General features: G+C 51.6%; 1 protein-coding gene across 1 annotated transcript in view; it reads left to right on the forward strand.

The window, feature by feature from the left end:
* Window positions 1–2,327: 2,327 nt before the first annotated feature.
* The window catches only part of GPR143 (G protein-coupled receptor 143), a 39,918-nt gene continuing 28,797 nt past the window's right edge, over window positions 2,328–13,448 (forward strand). The window contains 4 exon segments of the mRNA XM_007956167.1: window positions 2,328–2,369; window positions 2,372–2,654; window positions 5,883–5,992; window positions 7,354–7,448. Coding sequence (XP_007954358.1) covers window positions 2,328–2,369; window positions 2,372–2,654; window positions 5,883–5,992; window positions 7,354–7,448 — 530 coding nt within the window.

Consider the following 13,448-nt stretch of genomic DNA (forward strand, 5'->3'; position numbering starts at 1 on the left):
TCTTATTCTTTTTTTTTTTTTTATTGTGCTTTGGGTGGAAGTTGACAGAACACATTAGTTTTCCATTCAACAGTTCATACACATTTTATTTCGTGACACTGATTGCAATCCCCATAAAGTAATGGCTCTCTTTCCCCTTCTTCCCTGTGTTTGGTTGCCTTTTCCCTATGTCCTTTCCTAAGCATTCTTGCCCTCTGAGCTTTCTCCTTGTGCAAGTGCTGCCCTTCTGCTCTCCCGTGGTTGATTGTGCTAAGGAGTGTACCCACCTGGTGCTAATTGTTCACCTCATAGGCCTAAACAGAATTCCTCTTGAAAGCTAATTTAGAATGTCAAAAATGTAATGCTATATATCACTACCCAGAAAGTCAGTGGTTCAAACCCACCAGCTACTCCAAGGAAGGAAGATGGGGCGATCTACTTCCGTAAAGATTTACAGCCTTGGAAACCCGGTGGGGGTCGCTATGAGTTGGAATCAACTCCATGGCAGTGAGTTGGTTTTTTTTTTTTTTTTTTTGGTTTATATTACTACAGCTCAATAAAAATGAAACAACGCAAAATGTATGTCTCTCTGTATGTGTGTAGTTATGCGAAGTGATTCTCCATTTCTTTAAGATTTATTTCAATGATTCACTCATTAACTTAAAAAGAAAATCCTGTTGTCGTTAGCTGGGGTCAGGTAGGTTGAACTGGCGACCCCATGAACAACGGAAGGAAATGCACCATCCCCATGGTCCCTTGCAGATCCAACAATTGTGATCCATAGGATTTTCATTCTACCATAGGGTGATTGTTCCATGGGGGGTGGGAGGCCATAAAAAAAGTACAGTATTTTAACAAAGAGCCTTGGTGGCATGATGGTTAAACACTTCACTGCTAATGAAAATATTAGCGCTTAGAACCCACCCAGCAGCTCTGTAGGAGAAAGACCGGGCCATCTGTTCTCTCGAAGATTACAGCCTAGCCACAGCCAACAACCCTGAAGGAGTGAGTAGCTGGACCTGTGGGCTTGGGACCATGGTCACAGGGGACAATGAGCTCAATTGGTATAACATACTACACAAAAACATTGTTCTACATCCTACTTTGGTGAGTAACAACTGGGGTCTTAAAAGCTTGCCAGCGACCATCTAAGATGCAACAATGGGTCTCTTTTAGTCCAGAGCAAAGAAGAATGAAAAAAACCAAAGATACATGCAAACAATTAGTCCAAGGGACTAGTAGACCATGTGATCTTCAGCCTGAATGACCATGAGACCAGAAGAACCAGATGGTGCCCAGCTACCACTGTCAACCACTCAGAGGGAGATCGGTGCAGGAGATCCTGGATAGAGTGAGAGAACAATGTGGAACAAAACGCAAACCCATTAAAAAAATAAAAAGACCAAGTTTATTAGTCTGAGAGCCTGGTGGAACCCCTGAGACTATGCCCCTAGTTACCCTTCAGGTCTGGAACTGAACTCACTCCAGTGGCTTCCAGCCAAACAACAGACAGGCATATAGGGTAAACATTTACATCAGGTAGATACACTCCTTATAGTGATCAATCAATCGTGGGAGAACAGTAGGGCAGTGTTTGCACAGTGAGATAGTGGGTGGGGGTGAGGTGTGCAAGAGTGCATAGGAAAGGAGTGCACAGGGAAGAGGTAACTATGGGGAGGAAGTGGGAAGAGAGCTATTACATTGTGGGGAATTGCAGTCAATGTCATGAAACAAAATGTGTATGAAGTACTGCATGGAAAATAAATTTGGTCTGTAAACTTTTCACCCAAATCACAATATATTTGTTATTATTATTAAGATTACACCTAAGAAACCCTCTGGAGCGGTTCTTCTCTGTCACAAAAGGTCGCTCGCTATGAGTCAGACTCTACTCCAGGGCACCAAACAGCAACACCAGCATTTTAACAACAGGCAACAGTGTAGGACTGCTGGGTCCCTAGACATAGTCAGTTTAGGGACCGTGCTCTGATGCCAAAAAGGCAACGAAGTTAGAGATGTTCGCTCCCAAAATAGGAAAGACCTGGCACCTCTGACATGTTCTGCTAGAAAGACCAGTTAAAACGAGATGGCCACAGATCTTCAGGAATGAAACCACAAAGACAGGCGTAGTGCACGATGCGAAAGCTGGCCTGCCGTGGCCACTCATTCTCCCACGCCGCCCCTCACCTCCTCCTCCTCCCCGGATGGAGCAGCATCTCCCCCCACCCCCCGCTCTGGCCCAGGCGCCCTTTCTGAAACTTGGGGGCGGGCGGAGAGGCCGGGGGGCCACGCGGCCCAAGCGCGCGCAGAGTCGGCGGGCACATGATGCATGCCCCGCAGGCCAGCACATGACCGGGGCCGCCCGGCGAGGTCCCGGCAGACCCGAGCCGCAGGCCGCGTCCCCCAACGGACCATGGCCTCCCCGCGCCTAGCCACATTCTGCTGTCCCACGCGGGACGCGGCCACCCAGCTCGTGCTGCGCTTCCAGCCCCGGGCCTTCCACGCGCTCTGCCTGGGCAGCGGCGCGCTCCGCCTGGGGCTCGGTCTCCTGCAGCTGCTGCCCCCGCGCCGGCCTGCGCGCCCCGCGGTCTCCGCGGCCGTCCCGGGCTCTGCCCCGCCAGTCTCGGTCCGCATCCTGCGCGCTACCATCGCCTGCGACCTGCTCGGCTGCCTGGGTAAGGGCGCGCGGCCCGCTGGTTGGGACCCGCTGGGTGGTTGGGTTAGGGCACTTGCCCGAGGAGTGGGATCCCCTGGGAACTAGGAAATAGGACAGCTTACCTCCCTCATAGGAGTCCGAGGTGGCGCAGACGGTTAAGTACTCGCTGCTAACCAAGTGGTTGACGGTCTGAACCCACCCAGAGGCTCCTCTGAAGACAGGCCTGGGGCTCAGCTTCCAAAGGGTCACAGCCTTAACAGTCTCTGGAATAGTACAACTCTCTGACTCACTTGGGGCCCCATGAGTGGGAGTCTAGTGGACCCAGCTAGACAGGAACCACCACCTACCTCCCAGGGCCTTCACTGAGCTCAAGGGAACGCTATGCACTCAAATCATAAGCCCCGTGGGGAAGAAAGGCATTCTGCTCATTCCAGGGCTTGGGCACAAGGAGATGTGTCTTAAGCTTTTCAGTGTTGACAGTTCTTTGGTAGCACAGTGTCCATCACACCTGAACGCTGCCTGACACACAGCCAATCATGGGGATGGTGTAAGACCGGCAGAGTCCCGTTCAGTTGTGTACCGGTGGTGGTGAGCCAGGCCCGACTTGAGGGCAGCTAACAACAATAACGATTGCATTCTCCAACAAAAGAACAGACTACATACCATGAGGGTGGGTACTGTTTCGAGGAGACTTTGATCTTTGGGTCTAATAACAGGGAAAATCCACAAATAATATATGACAGAAATGAATTATGGAGAGATTGGTGACATTTTTAAGTGTATTTTCTTATAGACTGACCCAACCCACTGCCGTTGGGTCGGATCTGACTCATAGCGACCCCTCTTTGGGTTTCTGAGGTGGTATCACTATGGAAGTAGATTGCCCAACCTTCCTTCTGAGGAGTGGCCGGTCACCAGCCTTCTGAAGGAATTGTATTTACTCCGGAACTGTGCCTTTAGAATCTTTTTTTTGTGTGAGGAGTAATTAACCTGGAAATGAAAACACAGCTTAGAAATGCAAATTGTTACTCACGCTTCTTAATGCCAAGTAAACAAACAAATTAGGGATGGGCTTGTGGCTAACAGTGGTTTACTGTTGAAATCAAAGTGCCTGGAATTGCTTTGCCACCATAATAGTTGTTTTCTGAATAATCCCATACCTTCTTGTGCTCTCTGTAGGTACCATGTGTGTTTATACCATTTCTCCCTCCCTCCTTCTCCCCTCCCTATCTAGCTATCTTCTGACTACCATCTATTTTTACATAGCAACAAGTCCCTCTAGACTGCCACATCTTCCTGCCGAACAGCAGTTCATAGGTTCAAACCCCTGACACTGCAACTGATTGCTTACCAAGCAAAGGAGCCCTGGTGGCATAGTGGTTAAAGCCCTTGGCTGCTAACTGAAAGGTGGGCAGTTCGATTTCACCAGCCACTCTGCCAGAGAATACTGTGGAAATCTGATACTGTAAAGATTTGCAGCCTTGGAAACCCCATGGGGGCAGTTCTACTCTGTCCTATTGCAAAAAGGACAGGAAAGTGGCATCTTCTGACCTCCTCTACTCTCACGAGGGGGAAACAGAGTCACTATCAACAGCCCAAGGCTTATTACTATGAAGCCAAACATGCTGCCACCCTCCAACCTTTAACCAATTCTGACACCGACTGTCCTTCCCACAGCACTCACTTCTTCTCCGCTGGATTCGATAATTCGTTGCAATGGCCACACAGAACTCATAGACAATACTCACAATGATGGGGTTTATTGGGGGAACTAACAGGGTACAATTCAGGTTCAGGAACACACTCATGATACAACTCTTCCATCAGGACAATATCCCCTCTGCTGTGCCCCTAGACACTCCTCGCTGGCCCTTGGCCTCTCGGCCTGGCATCTGCCCTGCTCAGGCAAGTGTTACAAAGCTCTTTTAGCTCTGCTGATAGGTGCACCTATGTGTACCCCACTCTGCCAGCAAGCCTCTTGCCCAAGGGCACTCAGTTATCTTGCTCTCTGGGCCAGGGAAGCCCACCGCTCTGTCTTGTGCCTCTTGGTTCCACTGTGACCGTCCCTCTACCAGGGTGTCTCTCTCTGGCCTGGGTGTCTCTGCCAAGGAGGTTCAGCGCAGGGATCTTGGGTCCAAGGACACACTCTACTTCACCTCCAGCTCTTCTCTCTTGATGGCAGTGAGATCCCCTCTCTGCCTCTGTTGTTGTTGTTGTTATTTGCCGTCGAGTCAGCCCAGACTCATAGCGACCCCTCCTTGGGTTTCCGAGGCAGTATCACTGCGGAAGTAGGATTGCCCAACCTTCCTTCAGAGGAGTGCCTCTAGGAGGGCTCATTTAAAGCCTGGTAGAGTGACAAAATGAACCAATCCCAACATCAGAGTCCCACACATTTTATTTGCATGGTCCCACCCAGTAATCCAGTGGGAGTTACTAAGACTATGGCTAGAAAAGCCATGCCTGGTAATTCACTGCTCCGCACCTATAGAGTCGCTATTGAGTCAGAATTGACTTGACCGCAGGTGAGAGCAGCCAAACGCTTTACCACGGTGCTCCCAGAGCTCCTTTGGGTGGCTTTAATGAACAGAAATTTATTTTCTCATAGTTTAGGAGGCTCGAAGTTGGAAATCAGGGGCTGGCTCTAGGGGCAGGCTCACCGTCTCTTGGCTTTGCGGGAAGGTCCTTGTCCTGGCTCCTTGGTGATCTCCGTGTGGCGTGTCATCTGTCTTCCTCCATCTCCGCTTGTCTGCCTGTGTCCTTGCCTAGACTGTTCTTTTTATATGTCCAAAGAGATTTACTTAAGATACACCCTAAACTGATCCGGTCTCATGAGCATAACCAAGAAAACCTATTCACAAGTGCGATTGTAACCACAGGTAGGTTGTGTTGTTGTTAGGTGCTGTCAAGTTGGTTCTGACTTATGGTGACTATGTACAACAGAATAAAACACTGCCTGGCTGGGGACCACCCTGATACCCCTTGCTTTGCTAGAGCCCATCGTTGCCCCCACCGTATCCATGCATCTCATTGAGGGTCTTCCCCCTTTTCGCTGACCCTCTACCAAGCACGATGTCCTTCTCCAGAGACTGGCGCTTTCTGATGACATGACCAAAGTACCAGAGACAGTGGGATTATAACCACAGGCATAGGGGTTAGGATTCAGAGCACCTATTTTGGGGGGACTTAGCTCATCCCCTAACACAGCTCACTAGAGTCAGACACAAGGTCTCATTTAATTCACCCTCAGGTATTGTGGTCCGGTCTGCAGTGTGGTTAGGATTCCCAGATTTTGTTGAAAACATCTCAGGAGTGAACGGAACAGACGTCTGGCCTGCTGCTTTCTGCGTGGGGAGTGCGGTACGTGCCTCCCTTGTTCACCTCTCCTCCCTGCCTATGCCCCCGTCCTGCTGAGGTCCACAAGCTGGGTCCCCAGACTTGTAGAGCTGAGTCACCCGTGGACGGTAGCCTCAGCATCCCTTGGGAGCTTGTTTGAGATGCCGATTCTCAGGCCCCAACCCAGACCTCCTGACCAGAAACTATGGGCTAGGATCGTCCATCTGTGTTTTAACAAGCCCTCCAGGGCCTTCCATGAACGCTCAAGTTTGAGGAGCAGTGGTAGTGCAGTGGTTAAATGCTCAACTGCTAACTGAAATGTCAGCAGTTTGAACCGAGGCTCCACGGAAGAAAGAGGCCGTCTGCTCCTGTAAAGATTAGCCTCACTGCGGTGGAATCAGTTCTGACTCATAGTGACTCTACAGGACAGAGTAGAAGTGCCCCATAACGGTTTCCAAGTCAGAGCACACTGGGTGGCAATTGCTTTTGTTTTTTTTTTGTTGTTGTTGTTCCTGTTATCTTTCCCCTGTCCCCACATACACATACGTCCTTAAGTAGAGTCACAGTCAAAACCAGCTGGGCCAAAAAACTGGACTCACTCACTGCCATCTATTCGACTCATAGTGACCTCTCCTTGGGTTTTTGAGGGGGCATCTCTACTGAAGGAGATTACCCAGTCTTCCTTCTGAGGAGTGGCTGGTGGTTCAGTCAAATGCCTTAGGCACTACGCCACCAGAGCTCCTCCCCCCCCAAAAAAGAACAAAAAACGGAAAGCTATTGTTGTATGGCTGTGTTTGGCTTAATGAAATGCACGCAGTGCTGCGGCCAGCGAGCTAGCGCTCACAGGAACCATCAGAAAGTGCCCTGTGCAGACCGCGGGTCTTCTCCCGCCCCCTCTGCTCCTCGGCTTTGGGCTTTCTAATCGCCTCGGGAGGAAACATCTGCCTCAGCCCACAATGGCAGGCTATGATCTCGTGCTGCCGCTGGAGCACGGAGCCTTTCCTTCGCCGCCCCTTGATCTTTCCTGTCCACACTCGTTAGTTCTGAGCAAAAGAGCTGCCCCTTCAAAGAGCCGGGAGCCCTCTGGGCAGTTTACGCTGGGCGTCTTCGCGCGGTTTCTAACCCGCGCAAGAGTGTAGGACGGGGAGAGGGTCTTAGTCCGGCGGAGCAGACAGGGCAAGAGTGTGCACACACGTACACGCACATGCCGCAGGCTCGCTGCCATCCTTCGCTTTCAAAGACCGCATGCACACATGTCCCCGTGCCCTCCTGTGCTGCCCTCTGACATCACGGGGAGCCCGGCTCAGCGAGCTGGTTTCACGGATGGGTGGGGAATCCGGTGCCTGTTTGCGGAAGCTTTGATGCCAGGCTCTTCCCGGTTGCAGATGTGGATCCAGCTGTTGTACAGCGCCTGCTTCTGGTGGCTGTTTTGCTACGCAGTCGACGCCTATCTGGTGATACGGAGATCCGCAGGACTGAGGTACGTGCCCAGGAAAGGGGCCGGTCTTCTGCTCTTGTGTTACTCTAGGAGAAAAGTCTGGTGATACCGTTGCGCATTGCAAAGTGTTTGGCAGTGCTGTCAGTCAGAAAGCGTTTGCTGGTGCCTGCACCAGATTCTGACTCCGGAGGACCCCATGTGGGTCAGAGTAGAGCTGGGCTCCGTAGGGTTGTCAATGGCTGCGTTTTCAGAAAAAGATCACCAGGCTTTTCTTCCGAGGCACCTCTGTGTGGACTCGAACCCCCCCCACCTTTAGCTAGCAGCTGAGCACTCAACCGTTTGCAGTATCCACGGTCTCCTAGGAACATATCAGGCAGCACATTTTATAAAAGGTCAAAGGTAGCCTCAAAATACTGAGGATTTTGAAACTTTGAAAATAAGGAATTCCATAAATTACATACCTGGAAGTGGATGAGTACTAAAAAAGAACCGGATCCATAGATCCACATGTGAATAGAAACAATCTCTGAGGAAGAAGACCTTCTAAATGGCTGTTGCCACTGGGTGGTGCTCAACAGGCAATGGGAGAGGCCTGGACCGGGAAGTGGCCTCCAGACCTGGGGGTGGAGTGCACCAGGGTCAGTGCCTGGGGCTGTGAAGTGTCGGCAAGTAGCCAGACTGCTCTGGACCTTTGTTTCCTTAGCTGTGAAATGGCCTAACAGCCAGAAGGTGATAGTGAGGCCTCGGCTGATAGCACCTGGATGCTGAGGAAGCCATGCCTGGCACGTGGCAGGCTCTCAGTGAATGGGAGCCCATCTGCTGTTGCAGTGGGGCCGTTCCTGCCTGTGAGGGAAATGGAAACACAGCAGTTCAGTGACCCGGAGAAGCCGGCCGGGGCCGGCACGGCGAGTGCCCAGGGCTCCTGTTCTACCACCAAGGCGGTGTTCGGCTGGAATCAGATCGGCCCTTTGCGTGGAGCCCTTTCTTCCTCTCTGTGTTTTTCAACAGCTTTATAAAGTTCATACTTTCAAAAGCGTACAAGTCAACATCTTTTAGTATATTCACGGCATTATGAAAACATCACCATTATCTCTTTTGAAAACATTTTTATCATGCCAAAAAGAAACCTTGCACTAGTGAGCAGGAGGAGCCTGGTGGCACAGTGTTTAAAGCGCTTGCCTGACAACCTAATGGTTGGTTGGTGGTTCTAACCCACCCAGCAGCCCCATGTGAGAAAGACTCGGCAGTTTGCTTCCGTAAAGATTACAGCCCTGGGCACCCTATGGGACAATTCTAATCTGTCCTACCAGGTTGCTGTGAGTTGGAACAGACTTGACAGCAACAGGTTTGCAGCTGTGTGGGTTTTATTTATTTATTTATTTTTGGTAACTCATTAGCAAGCACTTCCCATTGCCCCCCCCCCCCCGCCCCCAGCTCCTGGCAACCGCTCTCTATTTTCTGTCTCTATATGGCCTTTTGTGCCTGGCTTACTTCACTCAGCATAATGCCTTAGAGGGTCGGCCACGTTGTAGATGTGTCACTACTTCATTTTTTTTTCCCATGGCTGAATGGTATTACACAATTTGTTTATCCCTTCATCTGCTGATGGACATTTTTTGATTAGCAGACAAGCACTTAACCATTGTACCACCAGGGCTCCGTAACTCAAATGAGGTGGGGATTTATTTCTCTTTCAAACAAAATAAGTTCAGAGGTAGGCGATCCTGGGCTCTTCTGATGGATGCCAGGGACCCAGGCGCCTTCTCTCTTCCTGCTCCACCATCCTATCATGTGACTTCCATCCTCCAGGTGTCAAGGTCCAACACAGCTGCTTCAGCTCCAGCCATCACACCTGCATTCCAGGCAACAGAAAGGAGGAGGAAGGGACAGAGCAAAGGGGGCTTATTTCCCATTTGAGCCAGTTCCCTTTAAGCAGCCTCCTTGGGAGTGTCACACATAATTCCGCTGACATGTTGCATGGCCAGAACTTAGTTTAATGGCCACACTCAGCTCCAAGGAAGGCTGAGATTTCCTTGCGTGGGCTGGGGGTGCTGGAGGCATCTAGTGAAGTGGGAGAGAGCAGTCTGTATTTACTAAGGAAAGAAGGAGAATGGCTTTGGGAAGGTGCCCAGCATTGTGGAAGGGCTTGTCCCTGAAGCCCAGTGCAAGAGGTGTGTCCTCGTCTTAGGGCTCCCTTGTCCGGTGTTGAGAGATGGGGGCTGTGACATGGCCAGAGGTCTCATGGACCACCAGCGTAGAGACCAGAGGTGCCCTGGAGTACCGGGAGCAAGCTGGGAGAAGTGTTCCCCACTTGCTGCCCTAGCAGGCTGCTTTGCCTTCACCCCCACCATGGGCAGGACTGGGGTCCGATGGGGCTAGAAACCCTCGTGGCACCCAGAAGAGTGCTTCAGGATTCCTCTTGGGGCTCAGCGTGGACGTAGGCAGGACGCTGTGGGGGCAGAGTTGAGAGTATATGGTGGGCAGAGTGTGGCTTCCGAGGAGGCACCCAGGATACAGAAGGTGATCCCAGGATGCAATCCAGTTCCAGGATGGTTGTTGATGTGAGCTGAGCCTCCTCATCCAAGAGGAGTGGTCCCTTGGCAGAGAAGTCTGGCAGGGGCTCAGCAGCCATGGAAACCAAGCCCCACCTTGTACAAGGCAGAAGCCAAACTTCCTGACGCCTACATTTGAGGTCTCCAAGGGGCCAGCACGGAGTGGTCTGAGCAGAGCTGAGTGTATGTCTGAGGCCAGTGCTTTGACTGTTGGGCCGGTCCATGTTATGGCGGGTCTCCCTTGTTCTTGCTGATGCTCTACTTTACCAGCCATGCTGTTCCTTTTTAAAGAGCCCTCTTGTTGCTAGAGGAGGTCCCTGGGTGGCACAAATGGATTGCTCTTGGTTACTAACCTAAACATTGGTAAGTTGAACCCACCTGGCAGTGCCACGGAAAAAAGACCTGGCAATCTGCTTCTGTAAAGATGACAGCCAAGAAAACCCCACGGAACAGTTCTACTTTGTAACACGTGGGGTTGCCATGGGTTGGAATCGACTCAACGGCAAGGGTTTGAGTTTGTTTTTTGCTTGTTTGCAGAGCCGTGGGAGGGGTTGATTCTGCAGGTGGGGTTGAGACGCTCGGAGGGTCTGGAGGCATTCCGGGGTGGGGGACCAGGCACAGCAGGGACACCCGGATTAAACTTCTCATGCCCTTCTAGATCCTTCAAGACTTAGCTATTTTCTTTGGCACCGGAGACCTTTTTCTTTTCCTCCCGCTCCTGGGAAGTATCATTAAGAGAGATTGAAGTTAAAATTCAAACCGCTGCTCTGGCTCCAGTGTGGGATAGCGTTTTAAACAGTAATCGAGGGAGACTGGGATTCTGGGAGAGGCCCTGAAGCAGTCACTCCTTCCTCTAAGAAAATAAGAATAGGGAACAAAAAGGGGGGCCTGGGGAGGCCCCTAGCACGCCTGAAAGCTGCCCTGGGGCTGGATGAAGGGACAAGGTCTTTGGCCAGGTGCTGGCTGCTCAGGGTGGCAGGAGTGGATGACAGATCGCATCTGGGATGAATGAATGCAGCTCCCACCCGTGTGGCCTGGCATGCATCCCACCGGGACCCCATCTGGCCACAGGGAGCCGGCCACCCGGCCTGGGTAGCCTCCAGCCCTGTCTGGCTTCCCTTCGCCTGCTCTCTCCCACTTCACTAGATGCCTCCAGCACCCCCAGCCCACGCAAGGGTCAGAGAGGGACAAGTTCTGGCCTGCAACAACCCAGGCCCTCGTTCTGTGCCTTGTCCACATCCCCCAAAGCTCTGGCCACTGGGCGTGACCAGGCCTTGGTGAGACACACCCACCCCCACCCACGTCCAAACCCCCCCCAGAGGGCCAGGGAGAGGCTGCCGGGAATGCCTGCTGTGTGGGAGGCGAAATATGTTCCCGATGGCCTCTTGGGGAGCTGGCTGCGAATGTGCCTTCTCCGAGGCTCCTGCTCTGCCTGTCCCCTCTGCTTCCCTCCCTTTGTCTCATGTAGCAGGGCGCCCTTTCCAGCCCAGCCCTTCCCACTCCCTCTGTCTAACCGCGCGCATCCTCAGACCTAGAACCCCCATCAGCTGGACATGCCCTCTGCCAGGAAGCGGGAGTGTTCTGAGCAGTGGCCATCCCATCCCATGCAGCCCTTGGTCCACTTCCCATTGGACAGACCTGGAAGTAGGGCCATGGATATACTCAGCCACCACCTCAGACCCTGTGTGGGGGCAGGGAGGATGGATTCGCACAAGTGTCCAGATGAAAAACAGATTGTCCTTGCTGCCTGGAGTGCCTGGTCCTCCCAAGGGGCTGTCCTCAGGGGACGCAAGTGCCCTTGAAAGCTGAGGGGACCGCATGGCACTCACAGCCATCTGTCAGGAAACCAGACTCTCTCAGGGTAGGCGCCACACCACCTGGGCTCACCTCCGCACCGAGGGCTGGGAGAGTGGGCTACGGAGAGAAAGCAGAGAGAACTGAACACAGCCCTTCCCCCTCCTCCCTGCCATTGCCCCCTAAGCTGGGAGGCATAGTCACTGTGATTCCTGCTCAAAGCGACCTCCCCCTTTTCCTGAGTTTACTTTAGATTGTGCTCTTAGAAGGAGTTTTGGTGGCACAGTGGTTAAAGCATTGGGCTGCTAACCAAAATGTTGGCAGTTCGAACACCAGCTGCTCCACAGGAGAAAGATGAGGCAGTCTGCTTCCGGAAAGATTGACAGCCTTGGAAACCCTATGGGACAGTTCTACTCTGTCCTGTAGGGGCGCTATGAGTTGAAATTAACTCAGTGGCAGTGGGTGGGTTGTGTTCTTATAAGCTTTAAAGTATATCTCACAGTAACATTATCTTGAAACAATGATGAGTCTGCCAACGGATTCTCATACCTACAATGAAACCTAAGCCGATGGAATGAATCCTGGTGAGTGATAGTGTTATAATTTTAGGGTAATCACTAAAGTAATAGAAATAAGAATGTATGTTGTTGTTATTGTTATGTGCCATCGTGTCAGCCCCAACTCATAGCGACCCCTCCTTGGGTTTCTGAGGCAGTATCACTACAGAAGTAGATTGCCCCATCTTCCCTCCTAAGAGTGGCTGGTGGGTTGAACCGCCAGCCTTCTGGTTAGCAGTCAAGTGCCTTAGGCACTGCGCTACCAGAGTTCCTAAGAGATGGCCCAGTCTACCTGGCGGGAGAGGCTGATGGGTTTGAACCTCCAGTCTTGTGCTTGGCAGGCGACTGCCTTAGGCCTGAGGCCATCCCCTGGGCCAGTATAAGAATGTATACCATTCAAATAGTGAAAACAGTGGAATGAGAAAAGTTAGCAATTTAAAAGACAAGAGAAAGATGCATAGAATAGAGAGGAACAAAGAGCATAAAATTAGATGCCGAAACAGATCCCCAGACGTCAGTGGCTACAGTGAGAGTTGTGAAAGCCTTAACTCCAACTCCACGATGGCCTTGTTTCCCACCTTTGACAGATGCAGTCTTACCACTTTCTTAGCGCTCTAATAGTGGAAAATATTTCCATTTTCCTTCTTTGTTAGGGTTCCACTTTGCAGTTTCCAGCTTTCGCAGGTTTGACTATATGACCAACATAAAACCGATCAAATGATCCAGGAAGCGGAGGAATATTGTAGTGCTGGCTAAAATGATCAAAACCTAGCTCTGTGTTATTTATAAGAAATATGAATTTGGAAGTAAAAACATAAACAGAGATAATCTTTGCAAAGTGTAAAAATAGAAAACAAAACACCGAAACCCACTTGTGGCCATGAGGCCACACCTGGCCTGGTCCTCCCACGAGGCTGGCTCCTCCCAAGTGGCCCAGTCCTCCCCACGCGGCGCTCACTTTGCCCCTTCCACTCCCTCCCTCTGCTGCAGCCACTCGGCTTCAAGCTGCCGACCCCCAAGCACAAGTCCCACGGCAGGGAGGGCATGTGAACTCTCTAGCTGCTTTTCCTGCCTTGCGATCCTGCTTCTCAAAATGACTGCAGCTCACTCCCTCAGGGGACTCAGCCTCCGGTCACATG

Source organism: Orycteropus afer, unplaced genomic scaffold (genome assembly GCF_000298275.1).
Source record: "Orycteropus afer afer isolate SDZICR_OR568_19922 unplaced genomic scaffold, OryAfe1.0 scaffold00577, whole genome shotgun sequence".
Classification (NCBI taxonomy): domain Eukaryota; kingdom Metazoa; phylum Chordata; class Mammalia; order Tubulidentata; family Orycteropodidae; genus Orycteropus; species Orycteropus afer.